Source organism: Nyctereutes procyonoides, unplaced genomic scaffold (assembly GCF_905146905.1).
Source record: "Nyctereutes procyonoides isolate TBG_1078 unplaced genomic scaffold, NYPRO_anot_genome, whole genome shotgun sequence".
NCBI classification, from domain to species: Eukaryota; Metazoa; Chordata; class Mammalia; order Carnivora; family Canidae; genus Nyctereutes; species Nyctereutes procyonoides.
The window spans coordinates 21,973,930-21,996,916 of NW_026575041.1; the positions used below are offsets into that span (position 1 = coordinate 21,973,930).

Here is a 22,987-nt window from a genome sequence, read left to right on the forward strand (position 1 = left end):
TGTATATTCGACGAACAGTGATCTTGTAGCAAAGGAACGTATTTTTTAAAGAAAAAATGTGAATTTGGAGCAAGTGTTCACATTTTATAATCTTGATGTACATAAGGAAGTAGTTCTTTTTGAAAATGTTGGAGGCTTAAATGGTATTCAGCATCTTTAAGGCTTGTATTACTTGGCTTAAATTGTTCTTTTTAGTTTTCATTTCATTTCATAGTTTTAAATACTTAGGAAGTATTTAATACCGCTGAGATTAAGTTCCAAATTTAGCTTCCATGTAGCCTATATGGCTTCATACAGAACTGTGTTCTTTGGCCATAGATTTTACCCATAATTCTCTTCAGCTGATTCACAGCTACTTCACAGATGACTGATAATGAATCACAAAGGAGAGTGTCATGGTTACTGGCCAGCACAGTGTCATTACTATAGTGAACAGGCATATGTTTACCATGCTAAAATTGTATAGCACATTACTGTGTTTCTGTATTACAATTTTACATAATGACACAAAGTCTTTTCACTAACCACTTTTAATATTTTTATCACTAGAAAAAAATGCAAGAGTTGGAAGCAAAACTCCGGGAAGAACAACAGGAAAGGAAACGTATGCAAGTTAAGGCAGCCCAGGTGAGTTGCAGTGTCAGCAAGTTGGCTCCTCACATTTCATTCTTCATAAGCAAAAGATTGATTGTGGGCTTCTTAGATTATTTTTGGAAAAGTCCAACATATAATTGTCAGACATAGATGAATATGGAAAATTATAAACCTTTATGTTTAAAGGGAGAGAGTAAAAGTTGAGCAATTTTTTAGAGTTGTCCAAATTATGGGGTTTCAGTCAGCATTTAAAAAAATCAATAAAAAACATAAAAGATAGTATACATAAGATAATAATCATGTAAAATGTCTCACAGGAGTTGCTACTGGAAATGTTTGAAAGCCATCGTGTAGTTTTCTCACACATTTTCCTTTTCCTTGGTGGCTTCAAAACACCAGGACAGAAATTGAAGTAATGGGCTGGCCCAGTAGCTAGTGACCCATACTAACTCAACAAGAGCTACCATATGAGGGGAGTGAGGTCTGTTTGCTCCTAGTCTTTGATTTATTGGCTATCAGCCAGAATAGATGAGGCGGTGTGAATTCACAGAAACATGGCGTTTATATATACCACCCAGAACTGGGTTTCTAAAAGATACATTAATACTTTTGTTCCCAGTAAGTCGTACAGATAAACACCTTGTTTGTAACTGAAGACTCTCTTAAGAGCTTATTTCTTCAGATACCTCTTATATATTGCCCTCCCACTTTCAAAGTCTTTAAGTATTACATTTGTATGTATCTTTTTTTTACCCTGTTAACACAAGAAGCAAGACTTAACTCTAAACCAGTTAGGAACGGAGGCTGTGCAGTTCAGGCTGCGGCCAGATGCCAGCAGTACCCCGAGCTCAGTTTGTACATAGGCTTGCAGGACCATAAACATCCTGTTATCACTTCCACAACTCATTGGTTTAACTTGTTCTCTTTCTGTATTAAACCCAGTGTATTTCTTTCTCAAATATTTACCTTCTGATCAATTTGTGGGTTTTGTTTTTGTTTCGTTTTGCTTTTAGTGTGCTGAGTTATGTAGTCATGTGGCTTTATTTTTGATCACCAACAAATCTTGAAATTACGTGGTTTCTCTGCCCATTCCACTTTAGGGTAGGCCACTTTACTGTGTCTCCATTTCCTCAGTTGTAACATGCAAACTCGTGGATTGTGCTTTATATACATTGTGGTGGTGAGTTCTGTTGTATGTGAAATAAAAATAAAGCAAGTTCATTATCTTATGAGTTTAATTTACAGTATTTGTGCTTTCTTTTTCACTTAGCAGGTATAAAGAAGGGACCAAATAGTTACTACTGGTAATACAGTAAAAAGTTTTGAGTTCTGATAGTTGAACACCATTATAGTGGAATGACAACGACCAGAGACCGAACATGGTTCCAAGTCAAGCTGACTTTTATTTTTTTTTCCCCCTATAAGAATTTATTATTTGAGAGAATCTGCACATGAGCCCGGGGGATGGGGGTGTGTGAAGGGGAGGGGCAGAGGGAAAGGGAGAAAGAAGCAGACTCCCCACTGACTAATAGGGAGCCTGACACGGGGCTTGGTCCCAGGACCCCAAGATCATGCTCTTGGTTGAAGCTTAGACACTTAACCGAGTGAGCCACCCAGGTGCCCCCAAGTCAAGCTAACCTTAACTTGTATAGTCTGGGGCAAGGTATTTAACCATTCAGAGCTTGGATTACCATTGATGAAGTGGTCTTCGTTTTATATCTTCCTAGTGTTGGAGAGATCAAACAGGAGAAAAGACAATGAAAGTACTTTAGAATAGTTAAAACTCTGCCACACAAATACATAATCACAACCAGGAAGAACTAAATAAACTGGAAGTTAAAACATTTAAAAAGAAATTGTTCTTTTTATGCTATTCAAACTCCTTGGTCTCATAGGTTTTCCAGAGTAGTGTTTTTTTTTTTCCCCAGGGTAGTAATTTTATGTTCAATGAATCCTGTCCAGTTTACTATATATAAAGCATTATTAGATGTGTGGGAATGTAGGTGTTCCTGAGGGAAGACATCCTTCCATTCTTTTTTTTCTTTTTTTAAACATTTTTTTTCTTTTTGTTTTGTATATTTTTTATTGCAGTTCTGTTTGCTAACATATAGCATAACACCAAATACTCATTCCATCAAGTGCCCCCCTCAGTGCCCATCACCCAGTCACCTCAACCCCCTACCCACCTCCCTTTCCACTACCCCTTGTTCATTTCCCTGAGTTAGGAGTCTCATGTGCTGGCACCCTCACTGATTTTCCACTCATTTTCTCTCCTTTCCCCTTTATTCTCTTTCACCTTTTTTTATATTCCTCAAATGAATGAGACCATATAATGTTTGTCCTTCTCCAATTGACTTATTTCACTCGGCATAATACAGTTCTATCTACGTTGAAGCAAATGGTGGGTTTTCATCGTTTCTAACAGCTGAGTAATATTCCATTGTTTACATATACCACATCTTCTTTATCCATTCATCTTTCGATGGGCACCGAGGCTCCTTCCATTTATTTTTATTTATTTATTCATGAGAGAGAGAGAGAGAGAGAGAGAGGAAGAGACACAGGCAGAGGGAGAAGCAGGCTCCATGCAGAAAGCCTAACGTGGGACTCGATCCCAGGTCTCCAGGATCAAACCCTGGGCTGAAGGTGGCGTGGCGCTAAACCACTGAGCCACCCAGGCTGCCCACATCCCTCCATTCTTTTGTCTCTGAATAGATTTCTGTGCTTCAAGAATGCAGTCATTGTGGGAAATGTTAGTATTCTCGGTATTTATTTAGTCCATTGGTTCCGAACTCCATCATAATTTCCTGGGGAACTTTAACAATGAGAAGATCATGACAATCTGAATATTCCTCATGAACTCCAAATGATTTTGATACACAGGCTGGTTTGAAAACCACTATTGTAGACAAATCCACAGGTGTAAATGTTTTTTCTTTTAGGAAATCTGAACATTGGGCAGCCTGGGTGGCTCAATGGTTTAGCGCCACCTTCAGCCCAGGGGTCCCCCACGTCAGGCTTCCTGCATGGAGCCTGTTTCTCCCTCTGCCTGTGTCTCTGCCTCTGTGTGTGTGTGTGTTGTGAATAAAGATTTTATTTAAAATCTTAAAAAAAGAAAAAAGGAAATCTGAACATTGATTTAGGGAAGGTACCAGTCCTTGTTTGAAATCCCTATTAATTGGCTTTGGAATTTCTACTATGTGCATAGGGAACTATTTTAAAACTAATGTAGTTTTACTAAACTTCTGGAGAAAAGGGGCATGATAGCATTTGCTGTGATACACCTTTTAGTTCTTTCAGACGTAAATTTCCGGTTGCTTTTTCTTACATTCTAAGAGTATGAGTTTTTAAATAGGAAGAAATGTATTTTGCCCTCCAGCTGCTTTGTGTCTGGCACTGATGCAATTGCCATGTGTAAAAAAGAATATATCAAAGCTTTGGTTTGGAGTTATATATTACATTGATCACCTTAGGCTTAATTTATGGAACAACCATAAATAATGGAGCTAAAGGGTTCCAATCTAAAAAAAAAAAAAAAGATGAAGATAAATTATAAATAACACCACATTTCAAGATAAAATGAGAGACTTATATTGATTTAAAATATTTAGCGGGGATCCCTGGGTGGCTCAGTGGTTTAGCGCCTGCCTTTGGCCCAGGGCGCGGTCCTGGAGTCCTGGGATCGAGTCCCGTGTCGGGCTCCCGGCATAGAGCCTGCTTCTCCCTCTGCCTATGTCTCTGCCTCTCTCTCTCTCTCTCTCTCTCTCTCTCTCTGTCTCTCATGAATAAATAAGTAAATAAATCTTTAAAAAAAAATAAAATATTGACAATTTACACAGCTTTTTTCAGTCAGATACTACTATCGGATTTAAATCTCAAATTTAAATAATAGCTCTTATTTCTATAGCATTAACTTTACACTGCTGTATTTTTCTTAGTTGCAGACTGGGCTAGAAACAAATAGAATTATTTTTGAAGATAAGACAACCCCATATGTTCCCAGTGCAAGAAGAGTTAAAAAAAAGAAGTCAAAACCACCTGAAAAGGTATGAAAACAGGACCAGTAAGTCAAAGTGCTGATTTATGTGAAAATGCTCATAAAACAATGTGGTACATCAAACTTGGATGAGAAAAATCTCTTTCATTCAATTTCTCCATTGGGAAGATGGAGATAAGTAATATCTACTTAGAAATTTTTATCTTGATAATATGTATGAAAATTTTTGGAACCACAAAACATATACAAATCTTGACTATTCAGTACTGCATTAATGACCTTTTATTCTTCACATGTCTTTAGACATATGTGACTATACATGCATTACATATATACACAGTTTCTTTACTGAGATTAATTGCTATTTTGGCAGGTACTATTTTTTCCTTCCTACCCTTTGCTAGGCTAAGGATGCATTGTCAAGCATTATTAGGAGCTTGAGAACATTCCAGTATCGATGAAGCAAGTAGCCCAGCACTAAGCTGAAATTTCAGGCTTGTTGTGTATGGTTAGTTTTTATCACCATGTGAGTAAGCTTGTTTTTCTTTCCATTCAGAAAAGTTCTAGGAACTATTTTGCTGTACAACCACATTATAGATTATGCTTGGGGGATATGCCGTTTGTAGCTGGAAAGGTAAGTTGGTCAAAGTCTGAATTTTTTTTTTTCTTTACAACTTAGTTATTTGAGTTAAAAAAACTCCTACACCTGTATGACTGTAAATGGGGAAAACATTTTTCTGCCCTTTTACCAATATGGATCATAGTGATGTGAGAAAGAGATGGAAAGTTTTATGGGACTGGAGGAGCAGGGAAGAGACTAGGGGGACTTTAAGGCAGATAAAGCGTATGTGCAAGGAAATATAAGTAGATATTTAAATAAATAGAAATCACATTCTGCTTTTCCTCACATGCATATTACTTACAGAACTTATTCTCCAAGAAGTAGTTACAAATAGACTTGAATCTTAGATTCCTTCAGTGTCTAAATGTAGAGTTGATAATTTTGTCAGATATCAGCAAGTACTGAGTAATTTCAATAAATGCTTAACACTATGTTAGTTTAGGGGCTCCTGGGTGGCTCAGTCAGTTGAGCGGCTGACTCTTGATTTCAGCTCAGGTCTGATCAGAGCGTCCTGGGATCAAGCCCCACATTGGGCACTGCACTCAGCTGGCAGTCTACTTGAGATTCTCTCTCCCTTTCCTGCCTTTTTCCCACTTACTCCCTAAAATAAATAAGTATATCTTTAAATATATATATATATATAAAACTTATATATAAATATAAAATTTATATATAAATAAATATAAATATATATATATATGGGATGCCCAGGTGGCTCAGTGGTTGAGCACCTGCCTTTTGCTCAGGTCATGATCCTGGGCTCCCTGCATGGAGCCTGCTTCTCCCTCTGCCTGTGTCTCTGCCTCTCTCTGTGTCTCTCATGAATAAGTAAATAAAATCTTTAAAAAAATTACATCTGATGAGACCTCGGTAATACATTTCTAGGCCACTTTATTTGAAAGTTCCTAAATAAGTTAAAACCTTTCACTGTTAATTTTCATTGTTCTTTTTCTGCTCTGCTGTCAGGGATCCACATGGAACAAAAGAGCCCTTGACTGTAGAGAAACTTTAAAACTTCTGAAAATAACTTTATCTTAATTCTTCACTCCTTACTCTATTATAGGTTATGAACAAACACTTTTTTTCTTTAGGTATTCAGCATAGGATGTGTTTTAGGAGTTTCTTTACCTCCTCATTACTCTCTTTTCTAAATGTCGTGTGACTAGAGACTTTGTCATGTTCTGGGAGTCTGCCAACTCAGCCTAGCATCATATTAATGTTCTGGGAGAAGCCACATCATCCCTTGCTCTCATTGATTTTAATTTTTTTTTTTAATTTTTATTTTATGATAGTCACACAGAGAGAGAGAGAGAGAGAGGCAGAGACATAGGCAGAGGGAGAAGCAGGCTCCATGCACCGGGAGCCCGACGTGGGATTTGATCCCGGGTCTCCAGGATCGCGCCCTGGGCCAAAGGCAGGCGCCAAACTGCTGCGCCACCCAGGGATCCCGCTCTCATTGATTTTTAGAGTCAGTTGAAGTAACAGGTGTTTTCCTGAGTCTTTGCATTAGTCTTTGTAGGTCCTACATTTGTAGATTTAATTATTTTATACAATATTTGTAAGTAAGTGAGACTCTATAGGAATAGATTCACCCTATCCCACATTGCATTAGAATCTAGTTCAGTATTTTGTTATCCTGAAGTAAAGCCTTTGGTAATTCTCATTGAAGTCATTAACGTAAAGGTTGAACAGATTAGGTTCAAAGACCAGTCTTTTCAACCTGAACTCTCCTTCTGAAGTTATTTGTACTCTTTGTGAAATATTTGTGTCCTCAAATTCTGTATTGTGAAGGGTCGGTTTTTATTTTTATTTTTTTATTTTTTTATTTTTTTTTTTTAGTTTTTATTTTTAATTGTATGTTGTCATAGACCAGTATACTTACAAAATGCAAAAAAAAAAAATGATTTACTTAGAAAAATGAAATTAAAAAGATCTAAAATACACATCCTGAAAGCTAACTGTGCTTTTAATTTATATTACACTAATGATGGTGATCATATTCTTTTCATGTGCTTGTTTACCATACATCTATCCTCTAGTGAAATATGTATCTACATTTCTTGCCCTTTTTTAACTGGCTTTTTTTTTTTTTTAAACTTTGAGCACTTTTTTTTTTATTTTTTTATTTTTTTTTAATTTATTTATTTATGATAGTCAGAGAGAAAGAGAGAGAGAGAGAGAGAGAGAGAGAGAGGCAGAGACATAGGCAGAGGGAGAAGCAGGCTCCATGCACCGGGAGCCCGATATGGGATTCGATCCCGGGTCTCCAGGATCGCGCCCTGGGCCAAAGGCAGGCGCCAAACTGCTGTGCCACCCAGGGATCCCAACTGGCTTGTTTTTTTACTGTTAGGTTTTGAGAGTTGTTTTGATATAAGTCATATATCAGACACATAGTTTGCAAATATATTCTCCCAGTCTTTCTCCCTCTTACACTGTTTTACAAAGCAGTTTTTTGTTTTGATGAAATCTAGTTAATTGAGATTTGTGTTTTTGTGGATTATGTCAGGTCTAATATGATCTTTGCCAGGACCAACATCCTCTGGATTTTCACTTATGTTTCATATATATTCTATAATTTTATATTTTACATCTAAATCTATGATCCACTGGAAATGATTTGTATAGACAATATTAGCCTTGTTAAGTCAAGGTTTATTTTGTATTCTGTTCCATTGATATATCTTTGCCAGTACCACACTGCTTTGATTACTGTGGCTTTTTATAAATCGTAACATCAGGGAGAGTGATTCTTTATTATTCTTTTTCAAAATTGTTTCAGAATTCTAGTTTCTTTGCCTCTTCATCTGAATTTTAGAATAAACTTGGCTCTATCTATTAAAAAATCTTGTTATAATTTTTATTGGAATTTCATTATACCCATAGATCAGCTTAGGAGAATTGATTGTTGAGTCTTCCAGACCATGAATACAGTATCGCTTTTATTTATTTAGATCTTTGATTTCTTTCATCAGTGTTTTGTGGATTCCAGCATATTGGTCCCTTGTCTTTTATTAAATTTATACTCACATAATTGTTTTAGAGCAAATGTAAGTTGGATTTAGTTTTAATTTAGTTTCTGTGTGATCATTGCTAGTATATTTAGTTTTTATATGTTGAAGTTACATTCTGAGATTGCACTGAATTCACTTACTAGTCTTAATTTTTGGATTTTTTTAGGATCTTCTATGTAGAGAAGCATATCATTTGTAAACAGGGACAGTTTTATTTTTTTAATTTGCACTGCCTTTCATTTCCTTTTTTGCCTTACTGCACTGGCTAGGATTTTCAGTATTACATTAAACAAGGATGATGAGAGTAGACATCGTTGCTTTCTTTCTGATCTTAAGTCTGGGGAAAGCATTAGCATTCAGTCTCACCAGTAGACATGATGTTAGCTGTAGGTTGTTTGTCAGTGCTCTTTATCAGGCTAGAGGAAATTTCCTTCTGTTTCTACTTTGCTGAGAGTACCCAGTAAGGCATTGGATTTTTTTTCAAATGCTTTTTCTTCATTAAATGATATGGTTATGTGATTTTTCTTTTTTACTGTTGAAAGTTACAACATTACTACATTACGTTGATCAATTTTTTAAAAAATAATTAAACTAGTCTTGAATTCCTGGAATAAACCCCACTTGGATACAAGTATACATACTTCTTAGTATATAATGCTAGATTCAATTTGCTACCCAACAATAGAAAGTAGAATTTAAAAAATACATATTTAACTTACTTAGTATAGTGGTTTCCAAACCTGGCTGGTCAGAATCAACTGGTAGAATTAAAAGTATACATTTCCAAGCCTTGACCCCTGCACTGATCAGGTTTGGAGTCTGCCTAGGACTCTGCATTTTAAACAAGATGTCTAGATTATGCTTATGGAGCCAAGTTAGCCTAGGCATCTGTTTGTAAATGAAATAGTATGCTGAGACCATCATTTAATATTCAAAACCAGAAATCTTGAGAAGGCTACCAGGTTTTTCCTATTGTTATTTATGTGACAAGGATGGACTTAGTACATCCTAGTATTTGAGGATAGAGAAATGAATATAATGACAGTTCCTAACACCTGGAAGTACATACACTATTTAGTACATGAAATAAATATGGAAACACAATTGCAATCTATCGTGATAAATGCTATGATAGAAATGTTGTAGGTGATCTTAGAGTCAACTACTTATTTGGACCAATTCATTACCTGGAGGTTTTAAGGAAGTCTTTACAAGTTAATATATTTGAACTGGGTTTTAAAGAATGGTAGAAATATTGGCCACACAAAAGAAATGACATGTGCAAATAAATATAGTTTAAGTAATGCAGATTTTCAGAGGTAGAATTCAGATTCATCCGTTGTGTATAATACCCAGGGCTCATTACATCAAGTGCCCTCCTTAATGCCTGTTACCCTGTTAGACCATCCCTCCACTCCCCCTCCCCTCCAGCAACCCTCAGTGTGTTTCCTATAGTTTGGTGATCCTAAAATGGTTTGCCTCCTTCTCCATTTTCACCTATTTTATTTTTCCTTCTCTTCCCCTATGATAATCTGTTTTGTTTCTTAAATTCTACATATGAGTGAAATCAAAATTGTCTTTCTCTGGCTGACTTATTTCACTTAGCATAATACCTTCTAGTTCCATTAGGGGATGATGGGACATACATAAAGCCAGGGAATATAAATTGCAGCTCAATGATGAGAGACTTTTTTCCTATGCTGAGGAGTGTAGACATTAGTGTTAGTGGACTTAACATCGAATATTTCATAAGAGAAAAACCTGATACTACAATGAAGATATTTTAGGATAGCTGATAGCACTATGGAGTTAAGAGACTGAAGACACTGGGGCAGGGAGGCCAATGGGATCTTCTTCCAATAGATAGTAAGGTGGTTGTAAGGGAATGACAGCAGGGTAGAGATTAAAGTGGAGTATAGATACTTAGAGGTTAATTGGGACTTGGTATTTGGATTTACTCTAGGAGATTTACATCATAAAGCCTTTTTGTGGGTGGGGGTCTTTTTACTCAGATTAGGGAGTAAACAGGAAAACATTTAGAGGGTTGGCTTCAGTTAATTCTCATTTTTCTTCAGTCCACCAGTCCTAGTCATGCTGTGGTAGCCAATGTTCAGCATGTCCTGCATCTGATGAAGCAACACAGTAAAGCCCTGTGCAACGATAGAGTGGTCAACAGCGTTCCTATTACAAAGCAAAGTTCTTCACGAAGTGGTAAAAGTAAGAAGTTGTCAGGAACACCTCCCTCCTCCAACAGCATTAATGAAGAGCTATCAGAAGTCTTACAGACTTTACAAGATGAATTTGGGCAAATGAGCTTGTGAGTTTTAGCTTTTGTTTTTTAAATTATATTTAGTTCTAAAGCTTTACATTAACCTTAGTGATTTCATTAATCCTATTGTTAATTTGTTCAACGAATATCTGAGCAATAGTCCTTGCACCAACCACTGAGCAAGTTACTAGGACCTTAACAGATACAACTATTCTGGGGAAAATCTCTCTGTTTTCTAATATTGTTAAATGTTTTGAAGACCAGGGTTTACATTTCAGTCTTATTTCCTTATTTGGGAGCTTGAAATACATTGAGTTTAGTTAAGCTTACATGGTAAGTTAGGATGTGAGTATCTGAGGAACAAGATCCTTTCTTTCTAGGCTTTCCTTTATTCGTGTATACTGTTCTGGGGGAGGTAGAAATATAAATAACTAGGTCTTTGAAATTAAGAACTCCTTTTGCATTTGCCTCCAGTGCCTTTCTTGAATCTTGTTTCTCTTTACAAAATTGAGTCATTTTTTATTGCACACAGCAGTGGTCCCATGGTGAGTAGTGGGATGTGGTGGACCTAACCATGAAACAGAAAACTTAACCAGGGATCCCTGGGTGGCGCAGTGGTTTAGCGCCGGTCTTTGGCCCAGGGCGCGATCCTGGAGACCCAGGATCGAATCCCACGTCGGGCTCCCGGTGCATGGAGCCTGCTTCTCCCTCTGCCTGTGTCTCTGCCTCTCTCTCTCTCTCTCTGTGTGACTATCATAAATAAATAAAAATTAAAAAAAAAAAAAGCTTTCCTTTAAAAAAAAAAAAAAAAAGAAAACTTAACCAACCCCTACCTTTATTTTCTATGTAGTGATCACCAGCAGCTTGCGAAACTTATCCAAGAATCCCCAACTGTTGAACTGAAGGACAACTTAGAGTGTGAACTGGAGGCATTAGTGGGGAGGATGGAGGCCAAAGCCAACCAAATAACTAAAGTTCGGAAATACCAAGCCCAGGTAAGTCACACTCGGTTTCCCTTTCCCTGTTGTGAATGATTCAAAACCAAGAACAAGGCAGAACCCAAAAAACCCTTTTCCTCAAATATGTTAATTGATGACCACTTAAGTGTATCACAGATAGGGAACTACAGGAAACATTTCTTTCCTGTAGACACTTAAGAATTGGTGTTAAGTGGGTTAGGAAGGAAGACAGTTTTATAATCTGAGAGATTTTACCACCTAAGATACATCTTTCAAATACTTAATATTTTTATTACCTTTATATGAACAAACTTTAACTTCCATGATGAATTTAAATGGTTCTAAATTTACCTTAGTCTTTTAAAAAGCACTGAGAAATTGATTTCCAAAGGACTAAGTCAGATATAAATATGTGAAAAAAAATCTTGAGTTATATTTATGTTGCTAATTAAATGAATAGAACAGCCATGTATTTAATATCTACTAAGTGCAGTGGGAAGGCACATTCCAGGGTTTTCATCTGCAGAGAAATATAATGATTCGTGGCTGTTAAGAGAGAGCTGTGACTGCTAGGGGTGGGCTTAAAGACCAGGCGGAGAGAACAGCAGGGCCGGGTGAAGCTCTTCTCTGCCAGAGGTCATCAGTGACTGCAGTGGGCGTGAAGTGGACACATTGGAGGTGTGTTTTAGAAGTAGAAGGATCAGGGCAACTTGCTGCTGAGTATCATTTGGAAGGAAAGGATGACGGTACCACTGATGGAAATGGAGAAAGACTAGGAGCAGAACAGGCTTGGCTGACATTTACTGATTGGTGGCTGTGTAGTAGGCATGATGCTGAGTGCGTCTGAATATGTCCTCTTAATTTTCATGGAACACTTGTGAACTGAGTGTATGATCTTATTTTATAGGAAACCAGGCTAAGTTTCCTGGGAGGTAGACAGATCTTAAAGTGAAATTAAGTTAACTCCTGTGCAAGGAAACACTAACCCACTAGTAGTAAATGCAGAGCTGGCATGCAAACTTGAGTCTTTTCAACTCCAAAACCTGAGCCCTGAAGTATTTTTTTGTAAAGTTCATGTTTCAAAAAAGAATATAAGCAAATGATTGCTGTAGAAGTAATGGTCTGATTTGTTTGTTGTACATTAGACTCTATTCTAATGGAAAACCAACTTGGCAGTGGTTTAAAGTACAAGTAAAGCTCTCTAAAAATAAGTAAATTCTCTGTGTGAAATTATTCTAAAATAGTGAAATAAAATCAAAAACTTTTTGTATTAATATATGACCATGTCTTCATCTATTTAGAGCATGTTTCGTTGCCTCTTCAGACTAGTTCTAGAACCACCGTTCACCTCTTCTTCATCTAGTAGTATCTGTCCTGTCCTTCACTTATGATGTCAAATTATTTTTTGTCTTTTTCATGACACCTTCCTCCAAACCCTCTTCTGCACTTGGGCAGCACCTTCAGAAACAGCACCAGTATTGGTGTGTTTACTCCTGTTCACTTGTTTGTATGTCATTCTATATTTTTACACACTGAGTGTTAAATGACAGGTACAGCAGATTTTTGAAGGTTTTAAAACAATAAACCCAGAATATATTACTTGCATCTTGGTTTGTATGAGAGTTAAAAATACCAGTTGTCAGAAGAGAATGTTTTCATTGGCTGCTCCTTTTTCCCTGCCTTGGTTATCTGCTATAGCTGGAGAAACAGAAGATAGAGAAGCAAAAGAGGGACTTGCGAACCACCAGAAGGACTCTTGATGAAGAAGGAAACACCAGCAGTCGATCCTCTGGAACCACAGGGACCACAAACAAGAAGGACGTTGCCAAGCTGAGACCCGGTGAGAAAAGCAGGAAGAATCTGCAGTTATTGAAGGACATGCAAACCATACAGAGTTCATTACAAAGCAGTAGTTTATGTTGGGATTACTGACTGTTACCAGGTCATAAATTTTATTCAGATAATCTGTACCTCATCAATCAGATTTGGCCAGTTTACTCTCCAGGTCTCATACTCTCTTTTGGAATTAATGAATAGCAGGTGTGAAGGGGGGCCCAGGCTTCATCACACAGGCTTCTTGTGTGATGCATCATGACTAAATGTTAAACCACCTGAATGGAAACCAGGGGAGTTTTAACAGCTAGGAAGCCACACACTCTGCTTCTTTGAGATGAATTTGCTATAATGAAATACTGCACTTTGTAAACAAATTGCCAATTTTTTACTTGTGGGTGTGATTTTTTTTAATAGTTCTTTACATATCTAAGTAAAATTAGGTTTAAATTATCAAAATATGAGGCTGTCCCATAGGCAGTGTTTGCTTAAAAAGTCTCCTTTTAGATCTTCCCCTGGCACGAACCGCCTGTTTCTCCCTTCCAGTATGACCATTAAATGTACTTTGACTATTGATGGAGGTTTTCTCTATTTAAGTATTTATACATATTTAAGAGGATTGTTTTGCTTTTTGACATTTCAAACACTGATCAGTATTTAATACACTTGTATTGATGTTATCCATCATTAAAAAAATTAAAAGACCCAAGCATTCATTTTAAGTCCATTAACTGCTGAAATTATAAAAGCATTTTTTAAAGAATAAACAAATTGTTAATGAAGTAAATGAGCTTTTAGAACGAAGATGGAAGACAAAATGTTGTAAAGCATATACATTTGCTGTTTTTAAATACCTGTTTGTAATCATGCTATTCAGTTTGAGGCATTGTGGTTTTCAATCTTGAAACTTAGAAGAACCCTGGACATGGTATCAGTGTATAGTATGAGTGTGGCATTAACTGTACACATGCAGTTTGTCATTACGTTAATAATGTAAATCGTAATTCTGCATAGATCAAGACATGTTAACTTTTTATATATTTGCCACTGAAGTAAATAAAGCAGCTTTTCTAAGGAAACACTGAAATTTTCCTTAACAGCCTGATAATAAAAGGCTTTATTTGTTGTAATTTCTCCAAAAACTGAATTTCTAAATAGGATATTAACATATCAAGAAACAATAAGAATATGCATGACATATGCCTATGTCATGCTCACACAGAAACCAAACCAACAAGACTGAACTGTCTCATGGCATCAGAGAAGATACTCTAAAGAGTACTAATTAACACATTAACCACATGTTAAGGAGATTCCTTTTTATGCCTCCCCTGGGAATGAAGTGGAGTTCTGGGATTTTATCTGGGTATCATCAGCATGAAATGCAGTGCCTATCTGGGTTCTAAACTTGTTAGGCCTTTTAATTGAATTAATTTTTTTACAGAGTTCTTGATTTAGGTTCCTTCAATTTGGATGTTTGTGAATGTTCTGAAATGTTATGTAAACTTCTTGTGTGTGCAGCTTTATATCTCCATTGAATTCACCACAATGAGTCCACAGACCCAAGGAATCACTGCTTTGACATGGAAAATATTTCTTGTGTCTTGACCACCATTTCAGTTATTAAACTTTTGCTATCGCTGTGTTTGAATTTCAGGTCATTAAATCGTGTGACACTCATTTTGCATTTTAGTGGCTCTGAGTCCTAATTAGAAGTTTAATGGTGCTAAAACCCACCCCATCCCTTGGGTACGAGTCAGATTGTCGACTCCAGCTTTTAATACCCTTAGGTGAGAATTGAAAACAATACCAATACTGTCTCAGTCTCCTTATCTGAGAGTTTACAGCAGAGGAGTACATCATTGTACGGCTGTTTTAAGAGCATTATTGCAAGTACCTTCTATGTTGTAAGACGCCGAGGTGGCTACCAGGCTAAGTAAGGAGGGTATGCTTACTTAGGTAGGTGCTAGACCTCTGAATTATTTCAGCACTTGTGTGATGAATACAGTGTGACCGCATGAGCACAGTGCTATGAGGACACAGAGGAGGAGGTTAACATCCTGGAGGAGGAAGTGACACTTAAGACTCCGGAGAACTGGAATTAGCCATAAGGGAGAATTCCAGGTCAATAGGATAGAATAAAAGGGAAGTGGCCAGATTTTGGGACGTGGGAGAATTGTGACCAGCTGAGTGGCACTGGTACATGAGTTGAGGTATGCAAGTGAGAATAGAAGGATAAGCTGACAAGTTACAGGAGGCTAAAGAGCTTTGACATAACCACATGGGTCTCAGTTTTGTATCCCTGGTCATAAAGGAGAAAGGGCACCTGCACAACCAATAGACATAGATACAAAGTTATATATAAAACAACTATCAACTCAAATATGAAAGTTGCATAAGCAGAGTTTGATGTAATCCCATTTGTTATTTTCTCCTTTTGTTGTTTGTGCTTTTGGCATTACGTCCAAAAAAATCAATGAGACCAACCTCAAGGAGCTTCCTCTTGTTTCCTTCTAGGAATTCTATGGCATCTGGTATTACATTTAAGTCTTTGATATATTTTGAGTTAATTTTGGTGAGTGGTGTGAGGTAGGGGTCCAATTTCGTTGTTCTCTGCATGTATTTCTCCGGTTTTCCCAGCACCACTTGTTGAAGAGACTGGGACAGTCTCTTTCCCTGTCAAGTGTTCTTGGCTCCCTTGTCAAATATTAGTTGACTACATATGCCAGGATTTAATCCTGGCGTCTATTCTGGTTTTGTGACAGAACCATGACTATTTTTATTATTATGGCTTAGTAGTATACAACTGACCCTTGAACAACGGGAGTTTAAACTGGATAGGTCCACTTACAAATGGATTTTTTACAGTATTTTATTTTCCTTATGAGCTTGCCTTTTTTTCTCTCTAGCTTTAAGAATACAGTATATAACACAGAATATGTTTTTTGACTCTTATTGGTAAGACTTCTTGGTCAGCAGTAGGCTGTTAGTAGCTAAGTATTGGGGAAGTCAGAAGTTATACTAGGATTTTGAACTGCATGAGGGGTCTACACCCCTAGTGGCCATGTTGTTCAAGGATGCCTCAGCTGTGGTCTTTTTCCTGGAATTGCTTTGGATCCAAAATTTTTGGATTGTTATATTTCTGTGAAGAATGCCTTTGATATCTTGATGGGTACTGTTATGTAATTTTTTGGCATCTAACTTCATAGGAGTATCTTATGATCCTGTGTCTTTCTGTGGTATCAGTTGTAATGTCTCCTCTTTTTCTCCATCTAGCTAAAAGTCTGTCAATTTTATCTTTTCCAAGAACCAGGTCTTAGTTCAATTGATCCTTTCTCTTGTTTCTCTGGTCTCTCATTTATTTCTGTTGTTTTACTTCTTTTCTTCTGCTAACTTTGAGCTTAATCTGTTCTTTTTCTATTTTCTTGAGATAAAAAGTTAGGTTGAGATCTAATTTCTTAACATCTGTGTTTATTATTATAAACTTTTCTTCTTTCCTTTTTGATTTCTTTGACCTATTTGTTTAGAAGTGTGTTAAGTTCCATACATTTATAGATCTACACACTGTGATCAGAAAAGATAATGTGATTTCAGTCTAAATTTGCTAAGATTCGGGTCCTATCATGATCTGCTCTGGAGAAGGTGTGTGTGGACTTGAGAACAATGTGTACTCTGCTGTTTGATTAATTGTTCTGTACATCTAGTAAGTTTACTTGCTGTAAATTGTGGTTCAGTGCCAGTGTTTACCGTGTTGATTTTCTTAACCCAGAGCCTTAGACCACTAGGCCACATCTCCCTTGTTTTCTATACGGATGATCTTGCCATTGGCAATAGTGGGGTATTAACGTCCCCTACTCTTATTTTAATGTCTGTTTCTCCCCTAAGTTCCGTTAGTATTTGCTTAATATATTTTGGAGCTCAGGTGTTAGCATACATATTTATGATTGTTGTATCATGTTATTATGACCTTTGCCAGTTTTAAATTTTGGGTTTAAAGTCTACTTGGTGTAAGTAGGCAATGCCCACCTTGTTCTGGTTTCCACTTGCTTTGGATGTCATCTTCCATCCTTTCACCTTGAGCCTATGTAGGTCTTTAGAGCTGAAATGAGTCTTCTGTAGAGAGCATACAGTTGGGCCTTTAGGCCTTTTTGTTTCTGTTTTTTGTTAACCCATGGAGCTACTCTGCATTCTAACTAGTAAAATCAATCCATTTTACATGTAGGGTGATTATTGGTATGTGAGGACTCAGTACTGCCATTTTCTCTTTTGCCTTCAAGTTTGTTTCTCTGTTGTTTCTTTTTCTTTCTAACTTTGTGAGCTGGGGTTTGTGCTTGGGGATTTGCTCAGTGTCCTTTTTCTGTTTAGGGTCTCTAGATTTTTGCTTTGTGATGACCAGTTTTACATAAAACATCTAGGAAAAGCCATTTTATGCTGGTAAAAATTTATCTTTGGGGGATCCCCGGGTGGCTCAGCGGTTTAGCACCTGCCTTTGGCCCAGGGTGTGATCCTGGAGTCCTGGGATCAAGTCCCACATCAGGCTCCCTGCATGGAGCCTGCTTCTCCCTCTGCCTGTGTCTCTGCCTCTCTCTGTGTCTCTCATGAATAAATAAATAAATCTAAAAAAAAATTTATCTTCGTTTACCTTATTTCATCCTTTTATACTTTAGATGTCACAAATGATCTCGTTATACTGTGAACTGTTACCAAATTTTCATAGGAATGGTTATTTTTAATGCTTTTAATCTGTGCTGCAATTATTATATTCTAATATAAGAGTTTTCTGTCCAATGATGGCCTTAGTAAGAATGTTGTGTACTTAGATCTTTTCACCTGGAAGAGCTACTTCCAATATTTCTTGTAAGGCAGTGTTAGTGGTGGTGAACTCACATTTTATTGGTTTCAGAAATCCTTTATTTCTCTTTGATCTCTGAAGGATAACTTTGCCACTTAGAGGATTTCTGCCTGGTGATATTTATCTTTCAGTTGTTTGAATAGGTCATTCCATTCTCTCCTGGCCTGTAGAATTTGTACTGAGAAATCTGATAGCCTAATGGTGGGGGTTCCCTTGTGGGTCTTTTTCCCCCTGGCTTTATCATGGACTTTTGACCATTTCATTACAATGTGTCATGGAGAAGTTCTGTTAGCTTTGTATTCTTGTATATCCAGTTCCTCCTCCAGGTTTAGGAAGTTCTCCACCGTTATTTCTTTCTATAAACTCTGTCTCCTCCTCTTCTCTTTCTGTTATACCCACCATTAATCTTATGGTGGCTTTTGTAATAAAGTCTGACCATTATTATAGGGTGTGTTCATCTTTTTAACATCTTATTCTCTCTCCTCTTCCACCTGAATCATTTCTAAATTCCTATCTTCAGCTTCCTTATTCTTTCTCCCATCTGATCTGCTCTATTTCCAATGCTTTCTAATAATGTTCATCTCATTGAGTAGGTCAGCTAAAGATTTTCATTTTGATTCTTTTTTAGAATTTCAGTCTCTTTAAAGTACTTATATGTTCATTAATTTTATTCCTAATTTACTGAATTGCCTTTCCGAATTTTCTTGTAGCTTTTTTAATTTTGTCCTGTTATTTTGAATTATTTATTAGATTGCAGTATTCTGTCTCTGAGTGCAGTTGGTGAATTGTCATCGCCTTTCTGTGATACTGTATTACCATTTTTCACAGTGTTCAATGAAATGTGCCTATCCACATTTAAAGTAGCAAACATCCTTCTTCTTTAGGTAAGGCTTTGTTAACTTTGATTAATAGTTCATCAGGTTAGCAGTTAAAAGCCTTTCTTTTGTTTTCCAGAAGGTGGTACTATAGCACAAGCTTTTCGGTTTTTATTACTGGGAGTGACTCACTGCTAAAGTTGGTCATGTGCATAAAGAAAGTGGCATTAAAAAAAACAAAACACTGGAGGCACCTGGGTGACTCAGTGGGTTGAGCGCCTCCTGGTTTGGGCTCAGGTCATGATCTCAGGGCCTTTAGATCCAGCACCTCCTTGGGCTCCTCCAGGAGCACAGCACAGTCTGTTTGAGAGTCTCTCCCTCTGCCCCTCTACCGCATTCACACACATGTGCCCATGTGCTGTCTCAAATAAAATCTTAGGTTTTGTTTGTTTTTTTTTAAAAGACTGGAAGCAGAGTGGTGGGAGGTGTGTGTTTAAGCACTCAGGGCTTTAGGTGCACCTGTGGCCTGGTAGAGCCATCATAGAGTGGGGGATTCCCAAAGGCCCGTGGATGGACCTCTTTCTGGAATCCCAGGATGTATGGCAGGAATACCTGTCCCTTCAGCATTCTTTGCTTGCTTTCTTTCCCTCTACCCAGTCATGGAGGGGTCTCTTCAGAAATCCAGGCATTCCTAAAAAGCAACAGAACCCTCCAGCTGTAGCCCAAGCCGACTTTCAGGCACCCTCTGCTACAGAGGTCACTGTCATCCTTGCCACCGTAACTCCCTTGGCTCCATAGCTTCCTTTGACTTAAGATACACAGATGGACGTCCTGTGGTGTCCAATTAGTTGTAAGTCAAGGGGGACGAAAGAGGAATGTCTCATGCCATCAGGATCCTGACGTTACCACCAGTGGATTATCTTAAATGCACTCCACTTTGGAGACTCCCGCAGAATGTGAAAGGAAACCCCTGGAAAGTCTTAAAATGGTGTTAGATTTGCATTTAGATTGCTCTGGCCTTTGGAATTTAAAGTGGATGTGAGGGTACAGAGACTGGAAGGTTGAAATAGTTGAGCTCATCAGTCATATAAATTCTTCTATGTGGCATCAGACCAAGATGATAAAGGCTTAAATGAGGAAAATGGTAGAATGGACAAGAAAGAATGGATTTGTAAAATATTTGGAATAGAAAACTTAGCTTCAATGGATAGGTTGGCTATTTAAATACCATTATTAATTTTCTTGTAACGAATTATCACAGACCAAATCATACTAATTTTGCTAATATTGGATGTACTAAGAGAAATTATAGTTCCTCACCACAAAACCCGAGAATAGGACTAAGGTCCAGACACAGAATACTGCATTTTTGAGTACTGTTTGATTTGGGTATTAGAAGCAAAATGGGTTGAAACTGAACATTTCAATTTGGAGCAGGTTCTAATAAGCTACCCCGTTTCTTCAAGAACTTTCCAAATAACATTTCTTAAGGCAAACAACTTAGGATAAGGACAAGTTTAAAAGTTGGTTGAAATTTCCTTTTAATTAAAGACCCAAGGGACAAGAAGCTCCTTTGTTACAGTACATAACATATGGCTCTTAGGATACCAGGGACTCAAATGATACCAGCACTGAACTGTTACTGGCGGGCGAACAGTGAAGCAGTATTTCCTTTACTGGCATTGAGATTGTAATACATGTGCACATGCAGTAAGTTCTTTGGTAGACTTCATCTTTCAGTGGAATTACAGAATTTGCAAAGTAAAGTAGTAGTAAAATATTTCATGTAAAATTTGAGCATAGTATTTCTCACCCATAAGCTATGTATACAGACTTCAGAAAAAAAGTGAAACCTAGTAAACTTATTTTAAAATATTTCCTCAAAACTAATTAACTTCTGAGTTCAGACACACACACAAAACATAAATGCAACAGAGTAAGATAATAATGAATTTGTAAAATGTGTTTCATTGTTTCTAGTAATTGGGCCTATGGAAACTAATCTGAAGGGTGTAGAATTCTTTGAAATCCAGGACGGCTACCAATTCCTCCTCTCAACCCTGCTCCCCTGCCCCCAAGAAAATCTTTAAGGCATCAGTTTGGAACCGCTATCTACTACATCCTAAATACGTATGCCAGTAATGACAACAATTTTCAACTACTAACTACACCACAATATCCTTAAGACTTTGCCATATCATATATGAAGAGTGTGTGCTGCAGAAAGGTGATCAAAGTAAATCACTTTACACCAGAATAGAAAAACCCATGATGGGGGAAGGAGTATCAAATGATTCTGAGCTTTTTTCATGACATGGAGGTTCAATGTATATAATGCCACGGAACTGCAGCGCTGGTGCGCCATGATAACTGATGCTCCTTCCCTTTGTACAGTGAGTTCTCTTCCATCAAGAGGTATGTTTCTGAAGTGGTCTGTACTTTGATTTTAAATTCAGAAACTTGTTCCCATTGTAGGTCTGGTATTGAAGCATCTTCATATTCTTTGGGTGACTTTCTCAGATCCACTTTAAATTCCAAAAGATTAGTGTCATAATCATATAATTACGGGGTTATTTCACATAAACCACCTGCACTGCTACAGTTCTAAACCCATCCTAGAGAGATTTAAAATAAATAAAGCAACTTAATTTCTCCCATGGGTGGGTTCTAACTTAGGAAGACTGTGTAACTCCTAAAGCTGCCATTATAATCCAGAGTTCATGGCAACGCTGGACCCCCTCGTACGGTCCTTTCACACAACGGTTTGGACAGGAGTGACACACTGTGCAGGAGAACTGGCTCTCTCAGAGGATGAGGTTGATCGGTTGGAAATTTCTCTCTGCAGCTCCTCTACTTTTTTCTGAAGCTCTGCTCGTTTAGCAAGAAGTTCTTTATATCTGTTGTGAATGGGCTCCTACAAGAGCAGAACACCATGATGTCATTCAACTAGGCAATCCTAAACAGACCCAAAGTCCAGTAATCCTAGCATATAGTTCTTTCCTAAATGGTCACCAGCTACGGGGACCAAGCCTTTCCAGCACATCGGTGAGAATTAACTGGACTCTGCTGACAACACTGTTCTTTCAATAGCCTTCCCACAAACACACCCTGAAGCTGGTACTTAAATACAACAAACAACTAAGACAATCTAAAAGCCCAAACTCAAAGATTGCCTATCATTTACTTGCAGATTTTTAGTCTTTTAAACAGTTCTAAGTACTACACATTACGAGACATATGTCAAAATGGACTAGAATCTTGTCTGGCTTTTAATTTTCTTACAGCTATTTCTTCAAACTATTAAAATGGCTTGTAGAAGTTCTCAAATCGACCACATTCATCTTTCCAAGAAGAGAGGAAAAGACAAGTGATTCACCTAAGACCGACAAGCAAAATCAGTAAGAATCAAGTATATTGATTCCCCGTGTAGTGCTTTTTTCTACTAGACAATTCTAACCATTAACAGAAAAAAATCTTAAGTATACCTAATTTTTCTAGTTGCTTTAAGGGGGTGAACCTAACTGATATAAAACTGCATGGATGAACACTCCCACTGTATACTGGTGAGCATGCGTACCTGGGGTTTCATCCGCGGATTCCACCTGACGTAATACCCCACCCAGAGCTCTAGGTGGCGCATGCTGGCTACCGGATACAGGACGTGATTGGAATAGCTCCCATAGAGAGGATTGGTGAAGTCTTCCAGCTGGCTATTTATATAAGACCACAGTGACACAGTCCTTTTAGGAAGATTCTGTATGAAGGAAACATAAGTATTTTTGATTATTAAAATCTCTTTAGAGGGAGAGGACATGGACACTTCAGTGACAGCCTCACTTTCATTAAAATAAGAGAGTACTAGAAAATAGTGCATTTCATTAAAAACTTAATCAAGTTCCCATCCAGCAATTACACTCAGGTATATATACCAAGAGAACAGAAACATATGCACACAAAAACTTGTACACAGATGTTCAAATCACCATGATTCATAAGAGCCAAAAGGAAGAAACAACCCACAAGTCCATCAACTGA

At 37.5% G+C, this 22,987-nt stretch overlaps 2 protein-coding genes across 9 annotated transcripts in view; one reads left to right on the plus strand and one right to left on the minus strand.

The window, feature by feature from the left end:
- Positions 1–14,965, plus strand: part of CEP57 (centrosomal protein 57) — a 39,440-nt gene extending 24,475 nt beyond the window's left edge. Inside the window, exons 6-11 of the mRNA XM_055320411.1 lie at positions 550–627; positions 4,533–4,640; positions 5,148–5,225; positions 10,300–10,541; positions 11,344–11,488; positions 13,151–14,965. Of these exons, the coding sequence (XP_055176386.1) occupies positions 550–627; positions 4,533–4,640; positions 5,148–5,225; positions 10,300–10,541; positions 11,344–11,488; positions 13,151–13,384 (885 nt within the window). The 3' untranslated portion in view covers positions 13,385–14,965. The remainder of the gene's footprint in view (positions 1–549; positions 628–4,532; positions 4,641–5,147; positions 5,226–10,299; positions 10,542–11,343; positions 11,489–13,150) is intronic.
- Positions 14,966–20,476: 5,511 nt separating this feature from the next.
- MTMR2 (myotubularin related protein 2) overlaps positions 20,477–22,987 on the minus strand; it is a 120,098-nt gene continuing 117,587 nt past the window's right edge. For all 8 annotated transcript variants that reach the window (XM_055320608.1, XM_055320607.1, XM_055320604.1 and 5 more), the window contains 2 exons: positions 22,530–22,706; positions 20,477–21,866 (listed from right to left, as the gene is read on the minus strand). In XM_055320608.1, the coding sequence (XP_055176583.1) occupies positions 21,705–21,866; positions 22,530–22,706 (339 nt within the window). In that variant the 3' untranslated portion in view covers positions 20,477–21,704. The remainder of the gene's footprint in view (positions 21,867–22,529; positions 22,707–22,987) is intronic.